The 26,155-nt window shown below is 40.0% G+C and overlaps 2 protein-coding genes across 2 annotated transcripts; both read left to right on the top strand.

The window, feature by feature from the left end:
* The first annotated feature begins 402 nt into the window (after nt 1-402).
* Nucleotides 403-7,825, top strand: LOC113029302 (uncharacterized). Its single transcript, XM_026180113.2, has 3 exons — nt 403-1,183; nt 6,993-7,079; nt 7,239-7,825. Exons 1-3 carry the CDS (start codon nt 794-796, stop codon nt 7,455-7,457), a joined length of 696 nt encoding a protein of 231 aa, XP_026035898.2. The 5' UTR covers nt 403-793; the 3' UTR covers nt 7,458-7,825.
* A 5,538-nt stretch (nt 7,826-13,363) lies between these two features.
* Nucleotides 13,364-26,065, top strand: tfr1b (transferrin receptor 1b). Its single transcript, XM_026180168.2, has 19 exons — nt 13,364-13,464; nt 15,403-15,457; nt 15,680-15,887; nt 16,007-16,178; nt 16,289-16,426; nt 16,779-16,863; nt 17,020-17,142; nt 17,469-17,564; nt 17,675-17,814; nt 18,003-18,172; nt 18,267-18,386; nt 18,478-18,563; nt 18,658-18,721; nt 18,907-18,974; nt 19,055-19,122; nt 21,843-21,933; nt 22,053-22,280; nt 22,368-22,502; nt 23,357-26,065. The coding sequence occupies exons 2-19, from the start codon at nt 15,425-15,427 to the stop codon at nt 23,567-23,569; spliced, it is 2,238 nt and encodes a 745-aa protein (XP_026035953.1). The 5' UTR covers nt 13,364-13,464; nt 15,403-15,424; the 3' UTR covers nt 23,570-26,065.
* The last annotated feature ends 90 nt before the right edge of the window (nt 26,066-26,155 follow it).

The raw sequence follows: 26,155 nt of genomic DNA, 5'->3' as shown, positions 1-26,155 counted from the left end.
CGGCTGGTCCCTCAACACCAGCTCCCTGCACAAGAAAGCCCAACAGTGTCTCTTCTTTCTGAGAAGACTGAGAAAGGCCCGGCTTCCACCACCGATCCTGACCACCTTCTATAGAGGAACTATTGAGAGCATCCTGAGCGGCTGCATCACTGTCTGGTTTGGGAGCTGTGCCATATCAGACCGCAAGACCCTACAGCGGATAGTGGGAACAGCAGAGAAGATCATCGGGGTCTCTCTACCCTCTATTGAGGACATCTACACCACACGCTGCATTCGCAAAGCCACCAGCATTGTGGCTGATCGGACACACCCCTCTCACACACTCTTTACACTCCTGCCATCTGGAAAAAGGTACCGAAGCATTCGGGCACGCACATCCAGACTGTGCAACAGCTTTTTTCCACAAGCCATCCTGTTGTAACTTTATTGCAGTTTTTGTTTGATAACAGCATTTTGATTATTTTGTAAGTGATTTAAGTGTTAGTCACATGTTTAGTGATGCTGTTAATTATAGATTTAATTTCTGCTAAAAGGGAGCATTTAACAGTTATTTTCATTAGAAACTGCGTTTCCCAGAATCCTTTGTGGTAGATGAAAGTTACTCTGGGTTTTAGCTAGCAAAGAAAGTTTGGGAAGCCATTATATGTTGCTCTGATGTCGAGCAGTTTATTTGTTGTACATTCCCCTTTTTGAAGCCTTATATAAAGACTATCGTTTCTCCAATTGATGTCCGATCCATTTTTTGGGCTAGTGGATTTGCCACAACATTTTTTGGTGCCGAAACCCGGGAAAAATGAGCGAACAGGACTTACGTGGAGCCGCGGCCGCCGAAGCTGCGGGAGTGGCAGATGATGAGCATCAGAGAGAAATGGAAAGAACAAAACGGAAACGTGGGACGATAAGAGGTGCTACCACACGACTTGTACATCAAATTGACTCCGAAATGGCTAAACCAGATCCGGACACTGACCATCTGAGCGCATTACTGGAAATGCTGTCGGCAAAGGAGCTCAGCTTGTATGCCTTAGATAGTGAAATAGAACGTAAAACAGCTCTGGATGACCTGGAAATGGAGATCGAAAGCACAGAGGAATATAAGGAGCGCATCATGCTGTCCAAGAGCCGTGCACGGCGCATAATTAAGAGAAATGAGGATTGCCGCGAACGAGCCGCACATCAAAGGGTGAGTGACGCTAACTCTGCTCATTCATTGGCACAGAGAGCATCGGTAAAGCTTCCTAAGCTGATCATTCACAAATATGATGGAGATGCCAGTTTGTGGCAGGAGTTTTGGAGTCAATATGAAGCTGTTATTCACCACAATGATGCACTATGCAAAAGAGAGAAGTTTACCTATTTGAAAACCTATCTCACTGGCCAAGCAGCAAAGGCAGTTGCAGGACTAATGTTGACGGATGAAAATTATGACAACGCAATTGAGTTACTGCAAAACCGATTTGGAAGAAAGGATGTAGTAATTAGTGCGCACATGTCAAAACTGCTGAACCTCACACCTGTTAAAAAATCCTCTGATGTGCATGCTTTGAGGCAGCTATATGATGAATGTGAAATTCAGATCAGAAGTTTAGAGTCATTGGGTGTAGTGTCAGAAAGCTACGGAAGCTTGTTATGCCCAATATTGCTAAAGATGATTCCAGATGATATAGCTCTTGAATACAGCCGTCAGAGAAATGGAGATGAAGAGTGGAAAGTGTCAGAAATGGTCACATTCCTACAGAAGGAGGTTCAGAGCAGGGAAAGAACGCTGCAAATGACAAAGTCGTACAACCCACAGAAAGCTGAAAATAAACTGTACAAGCCACCGTTCAACGATGTGAGGTTTAAAAGGCCTAGCATACAATCTACTGCTGCCCTGTACACAGCCAGCCAGAAACAAAACACCTGTATATTCTGTGAGAGTGACGATCACAAATCGCAAAACTGCCCAAATAATGACACGCTTCAAAGAAAGGACAAGTTAAAGAGAATGGGGAGATGTTTTGTGTGTTTGGGACAGAAACACATTGCAAGATTCTGTAAGACCAAGAATGTGTCCTGTGAGAAATGTGGACGGAGACATCACGTTGCTGTGTGCGGTGGTGAAAGGGTGGATGTACAGGCCCCATCCCAACCAGAAGAAGCAGTGGTCTCCTCCGTGCTCCCTCATTCAGTAAGAGTGAAACCAGGTGAACAGAATACTGTGTTGCTACAGACTGCAAAGGTGTGGATTGAAGGCCCGTCAGGCAGAAGGATAGCTCGTTGCTTATTAGATGGAGGCAGCCAAAGAAGCTTCATACATGAAACGATTGTGAAGAGCCTAAATTTACCAGTTATAAGGCAAGAGACATTGACACTACACACATTTGGGTCCTCCTTTCCCACAAGATCACAGCGCAGCATAGTGAAGGTTATGCTACAAAATATCTGGGATCCTAGCCAGAGTATTGTAATAGAAGCTGTGGAGACCCCACAAGTGTGCTCGGCAATAATGAAGGTTCCTGGCGAACAGATCCAGCATGAGCTTAAGAAGAGAGGACTACAACTGGCTGACTTCCCAGGATCCAGTGAGGAACCAGAGCTTGCTGTCCTCATAGGAGCTGACTACTATTGGCAGATCGTGACAGGAAGGGTGGAGAGGCTTACAGAAACATTGGTGGCACTGGAGAGCACCTTCGGATGGTCTGTTCAGGGGCCAGTCTCTGCATCAGCTGTTACAGAGGCAACCTGCATGTTCATTCCGTGTGAGGAAGAGAAACTCCTCTCCAAGCAACTGAAAGCATTCTGGGAAATAGAGTCTCTGGGTATTACAAATGAGACAACAAAGAACCCAGAAGATGATGAGGCTCTGCAGATGTTTGAGAGAACGACTATGTTTAAAGATGGACGATATCAGGTGGAGTTGCCATGGAAGCCAGAAAGGGTAGAGCTCTCAGACAACTATAGAGTTGCCAAAAAACGGCTGGACGGTCTGAGTAAAAGATTTAAGAAGGATGTCACACTCTTCAGCAGGTATAATCAAGTGGTGGAGGACTACTTGGACCAGAACATTGCAGAGGAAGTCACACCAAATAGCAGCACAGATTCTGTAATATATTATATGCCTCACCATGCAGTGCTGAGAGAGGACAAAGCAACTACAAAATTAAGAGTGGTCTTTGATGCATCGTCCCATGAAGAAGGCTGTCTGTCGCTGAATGACTGCTTATTTACGGGCCCAAATTTGAATCCAGATCTGCTCAGTGTTCTCCTTAGATTTAGGGAACACAAAATCGCCTTTCTGGCAGACATAAAACAAGCATTCCTGCAAATATGTCTTGCAGAAAGGGACAGAGATGCAGTCAGGTTCCTGTGGTTCTCAGGTGCACCGAATGGAGAAGTGAATGATCACCTGCGCATTCTGAGGATGACGAGAGTGGTGTTTGGAGTTACACCAAGCCCGTTTCTGCTTGCAGCGACAATTCGAAGACATCTAAAGCAATATGAAACAAGCCAACCACAAGTGGTGAATACAATAAGGGAGTCACTTTATGTAGATGACTTCATTTCAAGTACACTCTCAGTGGAAGAGGCGCATCACATAACGACGAATGCCAAAGAAATACTGGCGGCTGCTGGTATGGAGCTTTGCAAATGGATGACAAACTCAGCTGAACTGAGGCAGAAATGGGAGAAGAGCTCCACAAATTACATGATGGCACCTGAGACGAATGGAGTAGCATTAAAGGTGCTTGGATTAGTGTGGAGGCCAGAGCCAGATGATTTCACCTTTGACCTTAGTTCACTAGTGAGGCTTCTAACAGAGAAGAAAGGAACCAAACGAAGCGTGCTGCAGTCCTCAGCACGAATTTATGACCCACTTGGGTTTCTGAACCCCTTCACCATTAGGGTCAAGTGCATGTTCCAAGCAATGTGGGAGAGGGGGCTCTCTTGGGATGAAGAATTGCCACCAGATCTGGCACAAGAATGGCAACAGTGGTGTTCAGAGCTTACTCAGTTACACCAGCTCACCATACCAAGGTGGTACCAAATCAATATGCAACAAGAAAGCAAAGATGGCTTGGAATTACATGTGTTTTGTGATGCCAGTGAAAGGGCATACAGTGCTGTGGCCTATCTGCAAGGCAAAACACGAGAAGGACAAACGACAATGAGCTTGGTCGCATCTAAAGCCAGGGTGGCTCCCCTAAAGAAAATGACGTTGCCACGTCTGGAACTCATGGGAGCCGTGATTGGGGCCAGACTGGCGAACAACTTGATCATCTCGCTGAAGATGGAGCAAGCCCAAATAAGAATGTGGACTGACTCCATGATCACTTTGCAATGGATTTGCAGTTCGGCACAAAGGTGGAAACCGTTTGTTGCAAATCGAGTGACTGAGATCCAGACTCTTACGAGTCCATCTTCATGGTCACACATCCCAGGAAAGGCTAATCCCGCTGACCTGCCCACAAGAGGAGAATCAGTGGAGGCCCTACTACAAAACCAGCTATGGTGGAATGGCCCCAGTTTTCTTGTATCAGAAAATCGGATACATGAGTCTGAAGATGAAAACATTTCAGACAAAATGAATGTAGAACTTAAATCCAGTTATCAAATAGCCATGCAGTTTGCTGCTAATGACACTGACATCTGTGAACCAATACTGAAGCTTGAGAGTTACAGCGAACTGAAGAGAGTGCTCAGAGTGACAGCATGGATTAGGAGATTCATAGCTAATGCAAAAACAACGATGCAACCAAAGATGCGAGGTGAGCTGACAGCAAATGAGCTTCTTGATGCTGAGAAGTACTGGATTAAGGTTGCACAACATCACAGTTTTCACCAGGAGGTCCAGAGACTGAAAGTAGGAAAACCTATGATGAATGACAGTAAGATTCAGGAACTGAAACCATTCCTTGATGAAGATGAGCTCCTTAGTGTTGGAGGCAGGCTGCAGCAGTCGGACTTCACATTCAGAGAGCAGCATCCTTGGATTCTGCCAAACAAACACAGATTTTCAGAACTGCTGATACAGGACTGTCACAAAAGGGTGATGCATTCAGGAGTGAGGGACACTCTTGTACAAATAAGAGAGAGATATTGGATCATCCGGGCTCGGCAGCTGGTTAAGAGCATTGTGACCAGATGCACTGTGTGTAAGAGGTTTAAGGCAAAAGCTGGGCATCAGCTAACTGCACCTTTGCCTAGGGACAGAATATCCGAGTCACCACCATTCGAAGTTACAGGTGTGGATTTTGCTGGGCCACTCTATGTGAAAACAGAGGATTCTGTGAAAAGATCCTACATTGCCCTATTTACCTGTGCTGTGACACGAGCGGTCCATTTAGAGCTTGTGTCAGATCAGTCAACTGAGACATTTTTGCTAGCGTTGAAGAGATTCATTGCCAGGAGAGGGCTATGCAGAGTTATCTATTCTGACAATGCCAGAACATTTAAGAGAGCAGACCAAGATTTGAAGGAGCTGTGGAAGACAATTAAAGACCCACATTTGCTGGAGTTTTTTTCGGAAAGAGGAATTACTTGGAAGTTCATTGCAGAAAGAGCAGCCTGGTGGGGTGGATTCTGGGAACGTCTTGTCAGATCAGTGAAAATCTGTCTCAAGAAGGTGTTAGGTAGAGCTTCACTCCACTTTGAAGAAATGTGTACTGTGTTGGCGGAAGTCGAAGCTACTCTGAACTCTAGGCCTCTCACCTTTGTGCACAACGAGGTAAATGAACCGCAACCACTTACTCCAGCCCACTTTTTGGTGGGCAAACGACTGACATCTCTACCACCCAAGTCAATCCCGAAGGACACACACCATCCAACACCTAACAAAGAGGATATTACTCGGAGATGGAGATACCGGCAGAAACTTATGACCAACTTCTGGAACACCTGGAGAAGGGACTATCTGTTGGAGTTGAAGTCAGCTCATTGCTGTGACGCTTCAAAGCCTACACCCCTAAAACTAGGGGATGTCGTGCTCATTGGGCATGACAACCTCCCCAGACAAGTGTGGAAACTTGGAAGAATTGAAGAAATGTTTCCTGGTCGAGACGGTCTTGTTAGATCTTGCTTAGTTTGCACGACAACGGGGACTCTGTTAAGAAGACCGATTCAGTTGTTGTATAACCTAGAGCTTTAGATGAACAGATTGTTCATCGGGGGGGAGGATGTTGTAACTTTATTGCAGTTTTTGTTTGATAACAGCATTTTGATTATTTTGTAAGTGATTTAAGTGTTAGTCACATGTTTAGTGATGCTGTTAATTATAGATTTAATTTCTGCTAAAAGGGAGCATTTAACAGTTATTTTCATTAGAAACTGCGTTTCCCAGAATCCTTTGTGGTAGATGAAAGTTACTCTGGGTTTTAGCTAGCAAAGAAAGTTTGGGAAGCCATTATATGTTGCTCTGATGTCGAGCAGTTTATTTGTTGTACATTCCCCTTTTTGAAGCCTTATATAAAGACTATCGTTTCTCCAATTGATGTCCGATCCATTTTTTGGGCTAGTGGATTTGCCACATCACATCCGTCTCCTCAGCAAAAAGGGACTGACTGATAAACACGCACACACACACATACACTAACATTATCACTCAGCTTAACTCAAATACCTCAAAACATTGAGACTGGACTGACTAACCAACACAAGCGCAAACACACTGACCTACACCACCAAACCATCGCACACACCAACCTGTAAATGCTCTTTTGCACAATATTATTACTAGATATATTATATATTATTTTTTTTTTTGCACTAACTTGTCTTGTAGCACCTTGGTTCCTGGAGGAACGTTGTTTCGCCTCACTGTGTATTTTTAAACTGTATATGGTTGAAGTGACAATAAAGTTGAACTTGAACTTGAACTTGTAAACCTTTGACATAAATTTTAGAATTTCGACTGTTTATTCAACCACATTAGATCTGAAATGAAACAATAAAAGACAGCAGGTGAGGCCTATTTGTTTACAGATGTGCTAACTTGCCCTTCCTCTATCATTCAGAGTTGGCAGCACCTGTTGGAGGGTTGTGGAGCTATGAAAACCTGTTATTTGGGATGTCAGTGGGTGTCCCAACATCCTCGGTGTTCTGTGAGTTCTGGGATCCTACAACTATCTACCCCAGGTTTTCCACAGTCTGCTCACTTTCCTGCCCAACATTGATCATTTCTTTTCTACTGCAGCTGCTGACTGCAGCTTTCTGCCACCTCTGATGTTGTCTTGATGGTTTACTTATACTTTCATCCCCAGGTCCTTATGTGGTTTTATTGTGGATGTTCCTGCAAAGCCCCTGCTTGCAAATTCCCCTGGGAAGATTTTCTCTTTCAAGCCTTGCTGCACTACTTCCATGCAATTTGCTACGTTATACCAGAACATCTTCCTCTCAAATGTACTGTCACAAGGGACTGTGGGTTTGACAAAGTAGGTCATTTGTGTTTAGATCAGAGCCGCAAGTCTCGCCTCAAGTAGGTGATGGGAATTTCTAGAGGAATTGTAAACGGGTTGATGACCACCAACATCTTACAGTCCCCTTATTCCATCCAGTAATCTTCTGCTTCCTCTGATTTACTGCTCCATCTTGGACAAATACTATCAACTGGTTTGTTCTGCTTGTTTGTTTGGCCATTGCATCGTTGCATTGATGCTTAAAAAGTGCTACAGAGCATAAGAAAGATAAGTTTGAACCTACTCAATCTTTAGGATTTTGAGCTTAAGAAATCTGGATGCAGAAAAAAAATATTTATGTAATAACATAAAGAGAATACCATTGTATTACATTAAATAACAGTTATATTTGCAATCATTTTACAAATAAAATAAATATTTTCTGTAACCAATTCATCCAAATCTGCACATTCATCCCTCAATACTTGGAAAAATGGATTCACTTGGAAAATGGCATTTTCTGAAATGCCTTTTCTCTAAAAATAAGAACACTCCGGATCTGGGTAGTTTATGTGGGTTTCAGTAAATATGTCAATATTTCCAACAGCCTTTGAAGTTGGTGTGAGCTCAAAGTCTCACACCTGTGTAAGCTCAAATTTCTAGACAACCAACTGTAACTGCGAAGAACCTTGGAAAACACATCTTGTGCCTATGCGAGTGCCAAAGACATATTTGGTATCTGCAAATAACGGGTTTTTCCCTGTGCCCATATTCAACTTGTCAAGCAACTTTTATGAAATTCAGGCTGGCATTTTTTATTTATTTTTTGCTTAATCCTGCTAAGAAATAAGAGTGTTTCCAGACCTCCACCTTGCCTTTGGCCTCTGCTGATGAATAAGGCTGTTCTAAAATTAACGTGAAAGACACAATATGCTGACTGTAATATAGTGTTCTGATTGTGAGAGACAGTATTCAGACTTTTATACACCATCAAACACATAATTACGCTCTCTCACACCATGCTGATGCAGTGCTGTTGCCCTCTCTGGATCAAACCACACGTAGGGGAGAATGTGCTGGCAGCAGCAGAAAGAGGGCGATGAAATGATGCAGCAGATATCGGACAGAAAGAGACCAGGATTTTTTCTCACAATCAGCTGTGACTTAGTTGGCGTACATTGACAGAACAAGCTGCTCTACTGACAACAAAGGAGATCTGATATGATAAATTGTAGTACGCCGCAGAAATGGCATTCACATGAATGTAGATAGACTATATTTGTCAACGCATCTCAGGTGTTCGTGACGCCAGGGATAGTTGTCTGACCTTGACTTGCATGTGTGAGGGATTTTGTGGATACAGTGCTGCAAGCTTCTATCTGCTGTAAACTAGAGTGGCATGTGATATATTATTAAGTATAAAAGAAAACAATACAACACTCCTGTTTTGTGTAAGACACCAAATTAATCTTCAGATTCAGTATTTCTGGCCAAGGGTTGGATGAGAATGCTACAAATTTACTGTGATTACCATGACAACCATGAAGCACCAGCCAACATTAGCTTAGCTTCAAAGAGAGGGGAAAAAAAGACGCTTATGCTCTTTTCTTTTAGCTATGTGTGAACCTGAAACAAGCTGCTTAACAAGTTTTTTGATTGATTTGCTTATTTTTGTGTCTTCTTGTGTTATTAAATCATAATGTGGAAAGAATGTAGTACTTAAACAACATGTTATTAGCTGTTTCCCATATTGACTTGACAATATTGTTGTCAGGGTTACTGCAAATCTTTCAAGTCAAAAAATGTCATTCATATTTACAATTTCAAAGCCACTAATTTTTCTAATTATTCCAAAACTTTATAAATAAATCACACATTTTGAAACAAGTAAGGATTCTTAAATATTACATGTTTAGTTGAAATGAAAGAAAAGCATCAAATACAAAAGCTCTTCTCAAATGCATTTGATATGCTGACTAATGCCGTTGCCCTATGGTATGTGGGATTGTAGGACTGAAATGCATTCATATTTATACATCATTAATAATGATTCATTCAGCAAGGGCATCTGGTTAAAAAAAATCTGCCAATTCAAATATGCAGAGCTAAGCCCTTTGGCAACCCCTTGTGAAAAAGGGAGCAGGAGAAAATAACATTTACATATATAAATATAGCATCGGCAGAGATTATTCTGCATACTAAGTAGTTTAATTTTGATAATTTAAGTAGCTTTTTAACGACATAACTCATACTTACAGATATTTATGTTCACATCTACATTTCATACTCTCGTAACTCGATGATAAGCTTCGACTTGCACATGCTAGTTAGGGGGAAATGATGTTTCGGTCCTGTGTATGTTTTGTACATATTTCAGAATTGACAATGAAGTTGCCTATGATATTGACTTTTGACCTTTTTATTACTTTTATGCTAAATGGCAATACAGAATTTGTAACTAATTCAATATCGTTATCAAAAAGAAGAACCTTTATTTTCACAAACGACTTGATTACGTCTTCAGTCTCCTACGTTTCTATTTTAATTCTATTACATCACTTAAGTAATTTAAATCAATGTTAATGTTTTTTTGTTTTTAATGGTGTCATTTAATGAACCATAGTCACAGTGGGAGTGTTAGGTGTGGCTGTGTGCAGGCAGGAATAGGACCCAAGGTGCAGACTCCGGAGACGGACGTGAACTCAAAAAGGCTTTAATTAGGTACTCAAAAATATAACATAACTGAAAAAACTCAAAACAAACTTAAACTGGAGAAATGACAGAACACACAGCTAAGAAAACGGTAGATCGCGACACAGACACAGAGAAACACAGGGCTTAAATACACAGAGGGAGCAATCAGGGAATGAGTAACAGGAGGGAAACACCGCTGGGACAAATCAGAACTGACGAGACCAAAGAAGCGTAAACTGAACACACTGAGATAAGACAGAGACCTTCAAAGTAAAACAGGAAACACATAACACAGACTCACATGCAGGCACTACAGAGGGAACAGAGACGTGGGACCAGGGCAGACACAAACACTGACTGGATGTGGGGATACAGCAGACAGGGAAGACAGCAACTATGGAACACAGACAGAAAACCAGGACACTAAAACTCTAACCAACCCCACCCAGAGAACCTAAACTAAGAATGATCCTAAAACCCATAAAGCAAAGCTAGAATATAATGAAATAACAAAATCAAAGAACCAAAAACACAAAACACTGGGTCAACGACCCAGGGACCCTAACAGGGAGTTGAAATGTCACAAATTTAATGCCATAACAGACATCAACAAAATGCAACACTGTTAGTTTCTACTGTCTCAGTGTCAACAGGATGTTTTCTCACACACACTGATGCTGCTGCTTTAAGGATGAAGAATTGTTTTATCATCAGAGATGGTGGTTATTATCCTCCAGAGAAAAATAATTTATCACAAAGCACTAAGGTGACCCCATCTGGCGGAGGGTTGGTATTACATAATGGATTCAGCCTTAGTTATAGTTTGCCCTCTACTGTAAATGTAGAAAAACATAACAAGAGTTCCTAATACTGTGGGAAGGATTTCTAGCACCTTTTGGGGGATTTTGTACATCACATATGAAAAAAAATAAAAAGCTGCATTTGAGAAAATCTTGATCGCTTTTATCTGCAAGGATGGGGACTAAAGGTGGGACCGGGATGGCAAAAGCAACATCTTGTTTGTGGCTACTGATATTAAGTATTAAAATACTTGCACTATATTATGCATTAGATTATAGTTTTAGCTTTTTTTCATGAATGCATTAAATCTTAAGAGTTCTACAAGACTGTTTGTGCATCTCAACAAATTGCCCTAAGAGCTTGATCTTGGTTTCATAACACTAAAGCATGTCTGATGGTTGCAACTGAGAGAAAAGTTTGCTGAAAAGCAAGTTGCTCATCAGGAAACTAAGAAATATCTCTTGGCACTTACTTGGGTAGTTATCTTCAAGAATGTTCTAAATTAAGTTAATTTAAATAGATGCTAAAACGACATGTATAAAATATGCATCAAATCATATAAAAATACTTAAAACATGAAATAAAATTTCATTTTTTTTTATTTTTAAGCTTAATATAAAAAACGTCTCAGCATACAAACCTTTATCATTGTGTTAAATAGAGATATCAGCCTAAAGAAGCTGTTTACCAAGTTCCTGTCTCTTTAAGCCCTCACCACATGTAAACATTCTGTAAAAATTCTGATGGGAAAACTTTCAGAACAATAAAGCAATGAAATAATCTGTCACCCTCAACTGTTAATGACAAATGGCTGCCCCTTCCTGAACCTAGCTCTGTCTGACATTTCTTCCTGTTAAAAAGTAGTTTTTCCTCCTTGTTTTTTTTTTTTTTTTTTTACATTCATGAAAATACCAGTCAAGCAATTGAAGCATTCAAGCAATAAGAAGGTGCAGAAGTATATGGATTTTTCATTTACACTGTTTTGGAGTTCTACAGGTTTTAAAGATTCTCTTGGTACAACATGACTAGAAATGTCTTTTTAGTTTTTAGGAAATTTGTTTAAATCCTTGTTGATGGTTTGAATACCAAACTGCATTGTTTGGTTATTTGTTTGCTTTTTTTAACTGTTAAATACAAATAAAAGTACATTTTATTTTTTTAAAAAGAGAGGGTGCCGTGGAGGTCTTTGATGTTACAGATCTAATTAGATCTGTTTCAGTGAGAAGAAACAATTGTCACATGAGTGGATGACTGAAATGTCTTCTCAGGCCAGCATTAACCACATCACATGGATACATCACAGTATTGACATCACAGAATGAGCTAAAGTTACTGTAAGTGTCTTCCACAGATGGCTGTGTACAGCAGCATGATTTCCCATTCATTTGTATTATAGTGGGTGGTTGTTAGTAATGAGGCGTAATTATAAATGTGTGCTTGTTCAGTATTTTGTTCCTCCTGTCCTGCTTGTTTTGGTAAAAGGAAGTAGACTACAAAAGGCATTTGATTAAAAAAATAAATAAAAATGAAGGAACAGAGCATGCCAACAATTCAGTCATTATTCACAGAAGCATTGGTGTCGTGTGGTATGTGAAGCCTGGCCTCAACAATCCAGGTTCATTATTTCAAACTCCACCCACTTAATAAAGCATATTTCTCAGCACTGCTAACAATGGTGAGTTTTGTAATGTACTACAAGTGCTACACTGCACAAGATCAGAAGAAAAATAGCCACAACCTTTTAAAAGTAACGGATAAATAAAACTGTGGGAAAGCTATTAAGTACAAACGTCTTCTAAGGGTCCAATTGTTACTTGTTGAAATACATAAATACATTGTAATTCTTTAATTATGGTAAATGGTACCAAAAGTTCATACTGGATCAACTAATCATGCTAAAAGCTACATATATATGTGTAGGTTATCATTGATCCAGGTTTTGGCAGGTGGGGGAGTCCCAGGTATTTAAACCCTAGTGAGGGTTGTCCCTGGACACCGTGGAGGGTTATATGACCCTGGACAGGTTGCCAGTCTGTCGTAAGGTTAACACAAATATAATGTCAATAGACGTAAAAATTAAAATAGTATAGATGTTGCTCCATAAATGGGCTGTAAAATAAAATAATAGCAGTGGCATATAACATTATTTCTAATGGAGACACTGCAAAAGATAAACCTGGATAATTATTTAATTATTAAATTTTTGTGTAGCTCATGTACTATTATGTCATGCAATTTAAAAAAAAAATCATGTGAAAAAAATACATATACATTTATTAGTATCACAAAGTTACAGTTTAAAGGTGTAATTTTTGGAGGCAGAAAAGCTCTGTTTAATGTTTTCTTTATCCAAACTTATTAAACATACGTAACAAGAAAAACAAAACCCAAACAACTAAAAAAAATCAGTAAATTTTCCTGAGATAATTTTAAGTTGTTCATTAAATTATACTTGTACAGATGTATAACACATTTCTCCGCACATCAAATCACAGGCTCTGCGCATGTGTGTTAACAGACGACCCGGAAGTGGCACAGCTTTATAAAGAAAGGAATCTTTTCAGTAAGGAGGCGGACGTTGTAGAACGTCGAGAAGGTGAGAGTCCTCGCTTTGGTCTTATAATAATCAATCAATCATTCGCGAATGTATTTTAATTTTGAAAAGAAAGCCTTTTCTTTAGCTGCAGTCCGTTTCATTCGATTCCTGTGAAGCAATGACTCAGAATATGTGTTAAACGAACGTTTTGCTAATTATCTTAATAGTGTGCAATGTCACCTGGCTTTTCAATGCACTCTCTTGCCACCATGTTTCACTGTTATAGTTAGCCGTAAAACATATATGTAATGCTTTTATTTTTGCCCAATCTTAATAATAACAACGCATTCTGCGTTATTATTAAGATTGGGCCTGCAAGTGTAAGTTCACTTAGAGCTGGTACATGATGTAACCTTCAGGAACCACTCCCCAACGGCTTCTTGTTTTAGAACTTTATTTATTTATTTATTTATTTAATGAACTTTATTGGACAAACAAAGAGTATACAACATACAAACAGATGAAGTATACAAAAGAACAGAACATGAACACACAAAACCAGGGCTAAAATTCTTGCTTCATTCCTGCTTGCTCTGGTAATGTTTTATAAATGTATGTAAGCCTTATCCTTAATGGAGGGAGGATTTATTTGAAGATCATTGAATTAAACTATGTTACTTGCTGGCTGTAAGATGCACTGCAGCAGGAAGTACTTGTATTATCTGCAGGCTGACGAAATGTCTTCAAAGGACGTGACACATGGGGAAATCTTCCTCCTTTGAGTAAACCACACATGGCATGTTTCAATAGAAGGATTAGTAAATACGGTAACTCATAAGGAAGCAGACATCATTTAGATACCACAAATATTTTTAGCTTATTTTTTCAGTATATATTTCCTGGTTACGTTCTTGGTGTTTTTAAATGCCAAAAAAAATGATGAAACGTTTTTGTTGTGTGGTGCCTTTATGTGATAAACTTGGTCACTGATATTAGTCGACCAACAATTACAGTTTTTTTTTTTTCTGATGTTTGCTGGTATGATAATGTTCCATAGTTTCATTTCAGTACAGTTTGTCCAGCAGAGAGACATAAACTATTACATCTTTAGTACTGGCTGTAATATTACTCCCCTGTAAGTTGATTAGAAAACTAAACATTGCTAGTATGAACCACTCGTGCCAACCATTGGGTGCGCTGGTTAACTGATGGATGTAATATATTAAGAAGCAGGCTGCTCCTGTTTGTTACAGGCCCACATCTTGTAGATGAGAGGGCTGGATAGCAGAAAGAGATGCTGTAATTCTGCACTGCACAGATCTCATTCTTCCCTTATACAGAGTATATAGTTAAACAGATTCTCACTCTATATGCACTTTGAGCCACATAGTGTTAATAAAACAAATTTCAACAACAAACAGCACAGCCTTCATAAGCCAAGCAGAGCTGTAAACTGCATGGTACTGTAAAGACAATTGAATACTATTCTTTATCCTTATTTTACTTGAGAACTGGCTCAATTACTTATTTTCTGTTAACTTGTCGTCTGTGCGGGACCACAGGAGACAGCCCCTGCAGCTCTGCGCTGGCTTTTTTTTTTTTTTTTTTTTTTTGATACCAGATGTCCTTCCTGACCCCCTAAGGGATTTGTGTCTCCTCCATTATCGTCCAAGTCTTTCCTGCACATATTTGCATTCTTTGCATTCCCAAAAACAACCAGAAAAGCCAAATCCTGTGTGATCCACAGCTCAGATAGAGAATACTGTGTATATAAAACAAGGTTTTACTGTATATAAAATAAGGTTTTTAAGGCAGTTAGTGTAGAGGAAACACTCCACCCAGCAATTCCATGAATAGCTGCTCTGTTACCTGACTTGCTGCACGTCCTCCTTTTTCTTTTTTTCCCCCCCCCTCCCTTCTCTCTCGTGCGCTCTCCTGGCCTCTCTCTCTTTGCTGCCCACTGCCTCATCGCCTCTTTGTTCTATATTCTGTTTTTAGAACAACAACAAAACCAGGAGCGATGGATCAGATGAGATTGGCGTTTAACGGCGTGGTACGTTCACAGCCTACATTTTGCACATTGTCACGTCTTTATCATTGTTTGTATCATGAGCAAACTGATAAAACGGAAGCAATCGCAAAGTGACAAGCTTTGTTTAGCTTTTTTTTTTATTTTATTTTTTTTATTAAAAACAACTGTAGCATTGTCACTACTTATGGAGCTGCTGAATCTGGAGCGTGTCGCTCTCATAGTTTTCACTCTGATCTTCTCCAGGTTAGAAGTGTGCGTTACAGCAGGTTCCCCCTGCAGCCCACAGAGAATGGAGAAAGGCATCTGGAGGTCAAACTGTCTGAAGATGGCACTGAGGAGTTTACAGACGTGGAGGCCGAGGGCTCACCAAGCTTCAGGCCGGCACCTCAAAATTATAGCCGGTGTTCCATTGCCTTCCTGCTCCTGGGAACCCTGCTGATATTGATCGTTGGTAGGTTATGCTCTGAAAACCTCTTATACTAATCCAAGTCTACAGAAAGGAAAATGACTCTTTATGTACTTTGTATGTACTACATTTTAATCGGTTTTGGTGTGTGCTGTGTCTTCCAGGCTATCTGGTTGGTTATATCAGTCACAGTAAACCTAAAGTGGAGTTGCTGAACTGCAGCCCAGTGACACAAGCTCCGGTTGCACAACCTGCAGAGGTTGAGATGGACTTCAAGAACATCTCTCAACTTCTTGCGAGGAAAATGACCAGGGAGGCCTTTCAAAAGACTCTAGGGTACACTGAATACGCACACACCTTCAAACCAAACACACATTTAATGTCAATCATTTCAAGACTAAACTGAGATGCCAACAGAAAAAGTAAATAAGATGTCCTTTCTGCAGGGACTTTGAAAATCCCGGGTGTTCAGCAGGAAGTGATAAAGACATGAGTTTGGCAAACAGCATCTTTGATGAATTCAAGAAACTAGAGATGGATCCCTGGACAGACATCCACGATGTTCAGCTGCCGATCCCAGACAGGTACCTGGAACTTTAAAAAAAAAAACGTTTTTTATTTAATTAAATGATTGTGGCATTAATTCAGAGGGAGGCTTTCTATCTCTGTGATTTCCTGATTTGAGTTTTGCACACCAAACTGTTTAGTGTAAAAGGAGGAGTTACAAAATCAAAAAAAATAAATTCTACAAATTACACCTGGATTTGTCCATTGACATTTTCTAATGCTTCATTATAAGTTGTATATTTGTTAAATAAACACTGGAACACACATGCATGTTTGTGACGAGAAATGGATTGAAATGTCACAAACCTGTAAAATAAAGTGTGTCCAAGGAAAATAATTTTTAACAGGTTCTTGCCTTCTCCTTTGCAGCCAGAATCCAAACAAGGTTCAGTTTGGTTCAGAAGATTTCAGCCTTACTGGGTATCTGGCCTACAGCGCTACAGACAGAGTTCAGGTGAGCCTAAAGCTTTGGCAAAGAACCACCTTAGTTTCACTTTCTGAAACCTGTGACACAAACCACGAATGTCAGAAGATTTGTAGTTAGGACTGTTGTTCAGAAACCTTGTGTATCTTGTTAATTTAACTAACTGCTATTAATTGGTATTTACAGGGCAAACTTGTGTACGGCAACTATGGGCGTAAAGAGGACCTGGATATCGTGAATAAAAATAAGGTTGAGTTAAAAGGCTGCGTGCTGCTCGTCCGTGCTGGAAAGATCAGTTTTGCAGAGCAGGTATGTGTGCATGATGAAGATGGTGTAGGTAGGGCAGCAGAGTGAAGCGTTAGAAAAATGAATTCTACTTGTGAGTAACTCAAATTTAACTGCAACTTTGAGGAAATGGGTTCAGTTACTCACAGCTGGTTGTCAAAGTTTTCTTTAAATTGAAAAACTTTCAATTTAATTCAGCTTAAACTTTTATCTTTTACATTGATCAGCCTTCACTTGGAAGGCTTTGAGATGCATTTACATTAAGGAAGCTGACGAGCAGGTTTTGTTCCAGGAACAAAATTTAGTTTTTTGTTTTTTTTTGTTTGTTTTTTTTCCTCCCCTTCTTTCAGGTGGCCAATGCTGCAGATAGAGGGGCGTCTGCTGTTCTGATCTACCCCGATGAAGCTGATTACAATTATGTAGCTGACACTGTGCTCTATGGACATGTGAGTTTGTAAAATAAGTCAAGTAGGCAGTAAAGTGTTGTTTTGTTATGATAGTGGAATTTCCCCCCCCCCCCCCTTTACCTGAATCTGTGTTTTCATGTCCCCTTCAGGTCCATCTGGGCTCAGGTGACCCCTACACCCCTGGATTCCCCTCCTTTAACCACACCCAGTTTCCCCCAACTCGGTCATCTGGCCTCCCCGAAATCCCAGCCCAGACTATCACCCGCAGTGTTGCTGTAAAACTTCTTCAGTAAGGCCACACACAAATCAATGCAGACATGAACAGTGTTCTACAGATTAAGAAACATTCATGTTTACCCGCTGTGTGATGACCATGATGATCATGGCTCAGCATCAGTTAAACAGGACAGCTGCCAGACACCTCAGTTCAGTATATATCTGCCACAGTTAAAACTTTTTTCATTTGTGTTCTTTTAGGAAAATTGGTGGTCCTGAACCAGATGAAACAAGTGGTTTTAAAGGTGGATTCAAGCAAGTGTCTTACAGGCTGGGAGGCGTTGAGAACATCACTGTTGAGGTCAACAATAAGCTGGTGAACAAGGAGATCCATAATGTGTTTGGGGTGATCAAAGGATTTGATGATCCTGGTAAGACTAAACTTTTATTTGGCGTGACTTAGCTTTTGCTTAGTCTTAGGCCAAGACGTGTGACATTAAGATGGATTTGTTCATGAATCTGCAGATCGCTACATTGTACTGGGAGCTCAGAGGGATGCCTGGGGTAGCGGCTACGCCAGAGCCACTGTTGGCACCTCAGTACTGGTGCAGCTGGCCAAAGCTTTCCGTGAAATGGTCGAGAATGGTAAGGAATAAAAACAAAATGCTATACAAACAACAGTTGGTGGGACTGGGTACACTGGACTGCAGTGCAAGAAGTATCATGTCGTCTATAGATGGGTTCAGGCCCAAGAGAAGCCTGGTGTTTGCGAGCTGGAGTGCAGGAGAATATGGAAGTGTTGGCGCTACAGAGTGGCTGGAGGTGAGAACTGAATACCTTTTGAAAGGAAATGCCTGCTGTGTTGATAGTGTTTTAACATGTCTCATCTGTTTGTTTGTTTTGTTTCCTTTTTAAGGGTTATATGGCCTCTATTGACAAAAAAGTGTTCACCTACATAAGCCTGGATGGGGTTGTCATGGGTATGTAGACAAATTTACACATGCAGGACATCTCAGCACTTAAACGGTGGCATTTGTCAGTTGACCTCTTTTGGGGTGTGTGTGTGTGTGTGTGTGTGTGTGTGTGTGTGTGTGTGTGTGTGTGTGTGTGTGTGTGTGTGTGTGTGTGTTTTTTTTTTTTTTTTTTCTTTTCTCTCCTTTACAAGGTAAGGGGGGCTTTATGGCCTCAGCAAGTCCACTGCTCTACAGCCTCCTTGAGACCACGATGAAAGAGGTATTACACTGATTCATAGTGATACACGTTTCGTACAAATGGATAGTTTGTGCTGACTGTAATCTGCCTTGTTCTTAAAGGTTAATAGTCCTGTTGGTGCTGGCACGGTGTACAACATGGCAGGAGAAACAATGTGGGAGGCTAATGTGTAAGTAGGAAACCAGTGTAGTGAAATGAACCACAGTGCATAAAACTTTAGTCAAGTAATAGAGAGGAACACTCTTGCATATGAAGGGTACAAATGGATTTACTATAAACAGGCCCCTGGACAATATTTGACTGATGATGATTGATTGTACTCTGAGATTGCACACCTTCATTTATTAAACTATCTGGCTGATGAGCTAGTCCTAAAACATTAAATATACATTTGCAAGTCGAAGCTTTTATGTAGGCAAAATTAAAGTGTGTGTGTGTGTGTGTGTGTGTGTGTGTGTGTGTGTGTGTGTGTGTGTGTGTGTGTGTGTGTGTGTGTGTGTGAGAATATGTATATTTTCAAAGTTGGCAAAGGTGATCTTTAGGGCTGCCACGATTAGTCGACGTAATCGTGATTAGTCGACTATCAAAATCGTCGACGACTGATATCAGAATCAGAATCAGAAACTTTATTGTCATTGTCATGAGAACAACGAAATTAAGAATGGTCCCCGATCATTGCAGCATCCCTAGCAATATCAAAATATAAATAAAACAATAAAATTCAATAAATAAAATAGATAGAATACTAATAAGATATAACAGTAAAACATTCACATACATTCCCACACACATGCTTCAGACCGTGCATAGATTAACACAAGAGTGGCGTGATGGACATTTTTTTGTAGTATTCAGATGTGTTATTGCAGTTGGATAACAGCTGTGTTTGAGTCTATTAGTCCTTGCTCTGATTGCCCTGTACCGTCTGCCTGAGGGCAACAGTTCGAACAGGGAGTGGCCAGGATGTGAGGTGTCTTTTATGATGTTTTGGGCCTTTTTAAAACAGTGGGCGTTGTGTAGAACTTCCAGTGTGGGGAGAGGGCAGCCAGTGATCTTTTGGGCGGTGTTAATGATCCCTTGGAGTGCTTTCCTCTGAGCCCCTGTGCAGCTAGTGTACCAGATGCATATGCAGTAAGTTAGAACACTCTCAATGGTGGCTCTGTAGAAGGACACCAGCAGTCTCTGTGTGATGTTATTCCTCCTGAGAATTCTCAGGAAGTACAGTCTCTGTTGGGCCTTTTTCAGCAGCTCGGAGGTGTTCACACTCCAGGAAAGGTTCTCCTCTATATTGACTCCCAGAAAGCGGAAGCTTGCCACCCTTTCTACACAGTCCCCATTTATGAATAGTGGTTGGATCTCTGCCTTTTTCCTTCTGAAGTCTATTATGAGTTTAATTTAATAGTCGACGTGTCGTTTGAAGCTTTGTAAGATCACAAAAGATGCAGGAATAAGTAGTAGGATTTAAGAGTGTAATAACGGACTGAAACAGAAGATGGCAGCACTGCATGTACAAGGATGCCAGCTGCCGTTAAATCCCGAAGAAGAAGTAGCTCTGTCCCAGAATTCATAGCACAGCCCAGCTCAGTTTCCAACAATGGCGGCAGCTAGTTAGTTTTAATATTACTCTTATTATTCTTTCTGGGTCACAAAATAAACGTTTAACATATTTTCAGGCGAGAATGTAGCTGTGTAAACCTCAAATATCTGCTCAGTTTATCAAGACACCACATATTTTCAAAAGCGCTCTGACGTTTTCGGAGACGTCTGTTACCCACTAGCTCGATAGCTAGCCGGGGGCAAGGCTCACTAGAGCTGTGAGAACACCGGACTCCTGGCAAATCGTTTTCAAACCCACCGCCATCTTTCACTAATCAGGTTAAACATGATATACAAGTCATTTAGATAACTTAAAAATGTTATTGTTTGGCTTTTTTTTTTTTTTTTTTTTAGTATTTTATTTGTTCCTGAGTAAATCTGTTTGGCTGAGATTAAAGTTATAGTTTTTACACAGCTGAATAAAAGTCAGACAACTGATTATCAGAAGTGTGAGATGCTCGAGAATATACTCCGGTGTCCTGTTATATTTTAGATAGCAAGGAGTTTATTAAACACCACCGAAACAAACTATCATCTTGTCTTTATTTTTAGTTAGCACATACCTTAAACACTTAAAGCTGTAAGCTAATGATAGTTATATAAGAGCAGATGCTGCTAGTGCAATAAGCTGTACGTTTTACGTCCAATGGATGCATGATCTGATTAGTCGACTAATCGCAAAAATAATCGGTGACTAGTCGACTATCAAAATAATCGTTTGTGGCAGCCCTAGTGATCTTAAATAGTTTGTACAGTAAAACGACTCTAATAATCAGTGAAATCTGATGTTCTTTAAGCTTGCAAATTTCTGCCAGTTATCAGAATCCAGGTATTTTCACATGTTGGTGCAGTTTTATAACCACCCTCTTGAGACAAAAGCTTGAGCTTCACACGGCTCTGAATGCCATAACGAGTGGAATATTGCTTAATATGGTCATCCCAGGTATTCCGGTTGTAACCCCAATCCACCTGTTGTTCGAAAGTGGGGAACCAATTGGAAGTAAGGAAGAGGAGCTAAAATGGCTCGTTTCAGACAGGATGAGCTGAGTGACTACACAAAGGCTCTGTATAAGATTAAAAAATATTAATAAGTGTGAGTCCTACAAAGCTGTTCTACTAGAGCCAAAAATAAGTATAATTGGCCCCTTTAAAATAACTGTCTAAACACTTATAAAAATGACTCTAAAGCAGTTATTTCATAGCAGATAATCAGGGATTACTTTGTTTCTTTCTGTTTTACCCATCTACAATAACTTTTTTTTTTTCTTTTTCTTCTTCTTTCCCTGCATGCAGAATGAGACCGATGACAATAGATGACCCAGCCTATCCCTTCTTGGCTTTCTCTGGAATTCCCTCAGTCTCCTTTCACTTCATCAAACCAAATGTGAGGGGTGGTTCATTTATATATTTAAAACAAAAAAAAAAAAAAAAGTCTGCTTGTCGTTTTAAACATTAAGCAAACAGTGATGTGTATTGAACTGTCTGTATGTTTCTCCACTTAAGTCTGAGGTCTACACTTATTATGGCACTCAATTGGACACCATGGACCAACTTAACTATGAAACCAACAATCAAACCAACGAGATCACGGCGATAGCAGCGCAGTTTGCTGGTCAGATGGCCCTGCACCTGGTTCACGACCACCTGCTGAGCTTGGATGTGAACCGGTACAGCAAAACTCTCACCAAGGCTGTGGCGGGCGTCTACAAACACATCCGGCTGCTCTCGCAGGTTGGCGTCTTCCTGACACTTTTTGTTTCATTTTTATCCATGTTATGAATTTCATGTGATTAAGAATATTTGTTTTGTCTGGTGAAGGATTTGAGTCCCAGCTGGTTGAACCGTGCACGAGGCTCCTTCCAGCGTGCTGCCAGTAACCTCTACAATGACATTGCCAACACCAACTTGGATGACAAAGAAGCATGTCGAATCCTCAACAACAGGATCATGATGGTAATGCATGTATTACAAGACCTCTGCTGGGTCGTGTGTTGTAATTTAAAAAAACTATACATTTTGAAAATACTTTTCTGCTCCGTACCCCTCATTTGTTCAGGTTTGATGAACCTCAATCTAATTTGTCTCTCCCCTCTCATTCCTAATTTTTGTAAGTTGTAATACCTAAAGCTCAACTGTGAGCTTGACGAGCATGCAAAACATCTGTGGCCCTAGTTTTCCTCTTTTACTAAAAGAGGAAAACTAAGGCCACATGGAATTGTAAGCTCAGTCAGTTTATAGATGTCACAGATGCTGACAGACCAAGCTTGGCGTCTGTGTTGCAGTGCTGTGCTCGCATCAGAAAATGTTGGTTTACACAAGATTGTCATTAACCAAAAGCTCAGACATGCCATTTTGTTACTTAGCAGAAGAGTTTTAAGTTCAAACAAAAAAACTACAAGATGCTGGATTTTGTATTTTAATTACAAAAAAAACTAGTGATGTGGTTTGACCCAACTTAAAATATTGTGCAAAAAATCTTGAGCACAATATTCTAAGGTTCCTTGCTTTATATTTTGATAGAAGAAATGGTAAGTGGGTGCATCGATTTATTGCAACGTGCAAACATGCATGGCATGGAAATGCATGCAATCTACACAAGTGGCCGACGTTGTTTTATGGCACCTTATCTGTTAGTTACTGTGTAGTGACGTCCTGGTGTCTTATATCCCAGCTGATGGAAATGAATAAAAAGCTGGGACTCTTTTTCTACACCTAGTCTAGCATTCTTTTCTGGAACCACAAGGAAAAAATGAGCAAGAGCTATTCTGTAGTTACTAATTATGTGAACTTTTGTTTTTTAACTAAAGGTTGAGCACAGCCTCCTCTCCCCATACGTCTCACCTGTTAAGGTTCCCTTCCGTCACCTACTGTTTGGCCGAGGCTCCCACACTCTGGCGTCCATTGCTGAGACTACTGACGTGGATGAACTCCACACCCAGCTGGCCTTAGCCACCTGGAACTTGCAGGGATGTGCCAATGCCATGGTGGGAAACATCTGGGACCTCGATGAAGAAATTTAAATTGGTGGGACGCAGAGATGTGAGGGTGGGAGTTGTGTGTTTGCATGTGTATTTTTTGGAAAGTAAATCATAGCGCTCCAATATCAGCACTTAAAAGCACAAGCCGTTAATCAGAAACCCCAACCTTTGTTATAGGCTCATGCTCAGATTTCAGGGGAATTCAAATCAATTCCACAAATAGTCTCGAAGAGGACAGTGTTAAAGTGTAGGGCTGAAAACTGTGAACAAGGATTACTTGAAGAAATGAAATGCTACTGACAAATCCACCTCCTCTCAAGTAGACTCGAAGCCCTTGCTGCGACCACTTGCCATCAAAGCACTAAAAGACCTTATATGTATTTGTTTTTTTTAATTATTTATCAGTGGCAGTGTCCACTATAAAGCTGTTTGTCTTTTTATACGACATTATCGGAAGCAGTGTCTTCCATAATTATGACGGTTATACTGTCGAAACCTACGGCAGTATCTGCTACAGAAATGACTCCAAATGTTGCTGGGAAAAAAAGACCCAGATAAAGTTTAATCTTTCTACCCTCTTTTTCTTCCTTTAGCGTTGAGCTGCTGTAAAAGCAGGCTTTCACAAATAGACTGACATAAGTGCATCTGTGGAGAAATTAAGGGTATAAAAAGTTGTATCTTGGTAGATTAAAAAAAAATGTATTTAATGAGATTTTTCCAATGCCTGACTAAAGCTGGCAAGGAAACAAAAAAATTGTCTGCAGTTTGTGGAAAATTGTTTATTTATCACAAGCAAAGAGGTTTATTCTGCAATTGGTGACAAAGTGAATGTCAAATAAGGTTTAAAAAAAACAAAAGCAATGCAGGCACAATACTAAATCCTCCGAGCTCAAAGAGACCTTTATGTTGCACTGTCTACTTTGGAGCATTTAATGAGTTGTAATATTTTTATCGGGAGCAGTGCCTTCCATAATTAAACCGCATTATCGGGAGCAGTGCCTTCCATAATGATAAACAGTGACGGTAGTTTTTGCCTACCATTGTGTGTTTTTTGTATACGTGTATTTATCGAGAGCAGTGTCTCTCATATTTCACTTGAAAAGTGGAACAACTTATCGGGAACAGTGTTTCCCAGAGTTTTATACTTTATTTATTTGTTTTGGGCTTTTGTTTTGTGTGCATATAGGTATTGTCCTTCATAGAGTGTGTGCACTCTTCTGGTTCCTACTGTTTTTGTTTGTGCATACATTTCCTCTTTAATACTATTTCTAATCATAGTGAGCCTCATCTGGGCAGGATTGACAGTACAGGTCGAGGTAGAAAATGAGGACATTATTCCAAACGGCGCATAAACAAAGTCATCTAGATGAGGTGGTGGGAAAAGCAATTTGTCATTTGTATTGGTTATAAATCAGCTAGGAAAAACTCAATACTCACATTTCTAACTTTTCAATATGAATTGATAGTTCTGTGTCTATAGGGTTATTATAATCAGTAGGGGCTCATAGCCAATTAGGTTTAAATTGTGGCACCAATAAAAGTATACCAGTGTCAGTACCTGCATCAGATTCACAATTTTGCTCTTTGAGTTTAATCAGTTTTTCTTAATTTAATCAAATTGTAACTTGCTGATCCTCAAGGAGAAGTGGTTGGGAAAAGGAGAAAGGGGCTACACACCTAAATCTACCCTGCAGTAGCATATTGAAGCTTTTACAGGGTCTCGCTCTTTTAATAGCTGTGATGTCTATAACTACATTATTACTTTAATGTGACTTAACCTTGAAGGATAGGCAAGCCTATTTTAAAATTCCGACATTTAATTGACATAACAGGGAAACTGCTGCTTTCATTATCATTTTTTTTTTTTTTAAATTACCTACTGCCTTCCCAGTGAATCCAGTCCATATGAGGCTTTTACTGCTTATACAATAATTCTAAGCACTGGAGGATGTTGAAATGAGTGCACCATAATCATTAAAGTTATAGCAACAAACCTGGTCTGTTAGCCTTGTGACCTCAAAACCTCTTTTCTTTGTTAGTGACTGAAAACACAAATGAATTCACTTGCATGGGTTTTCTCCTCACTGCATGTTACTAAAGTATAGCTCAGAGTGGAACAATATTACAGTTTCACTTGTCCAAATTAAATTTATTTGTGGTTGTTTGATCATAATTCCAACCTTTTGAATTGTTATCCCTGAATTAGTAGAGTTATAACCGTCAAGTTAAAATGTCATAAATCAGTACAGGATATTAAAAGCTACTAATCGTATCAAAAGGATCAGTCACTGAAAAACTGTTTCATTATTTAAGCGATTTCATTAGTTCAGCTACTCCTGTATTATCTTGCATCCATTACAAGAATAAGTTTCTCCACATCCTGAACTAGAAATGTGATCATTAGAAAATTAGTTTTGGCTAACTGTATTGCTGAAAAATACTGAGACTGATTTCTGTACTTCAGATGTTGTTGACATTCTTTATCGTGACATCCATGTTCAGTAGAAAATTGTAATAAACCCTTTGGCTTAGCATAAAGACTGTCTCGCTCCTTCATTGTCTTAATCCTTACGGTTTATGTTATAGCTAAAGGCAGGTTCAGCTTTGAGGGTTTGTTTTTTTTTTTTT

This window comes from Astatotilapia calliptera, chromosome 9, assembly GCF_964374335.1.
Source record: "Astatotilapia calliptera chromosome 9, fAstCal68.1, whole genome shotgun sequence".
Classification (NCBI taxonomy): Eukaryota; Metazoa; Chordata; class Actinopteri; order Cichliformes; family Cichlidae; genus Astatotilapia; species Astatotilapia calliptera.
Note: the sequence above shows the minus strand (reverse complement) of the source record. Positions and strands in the feature narration are given on the sequence as shown.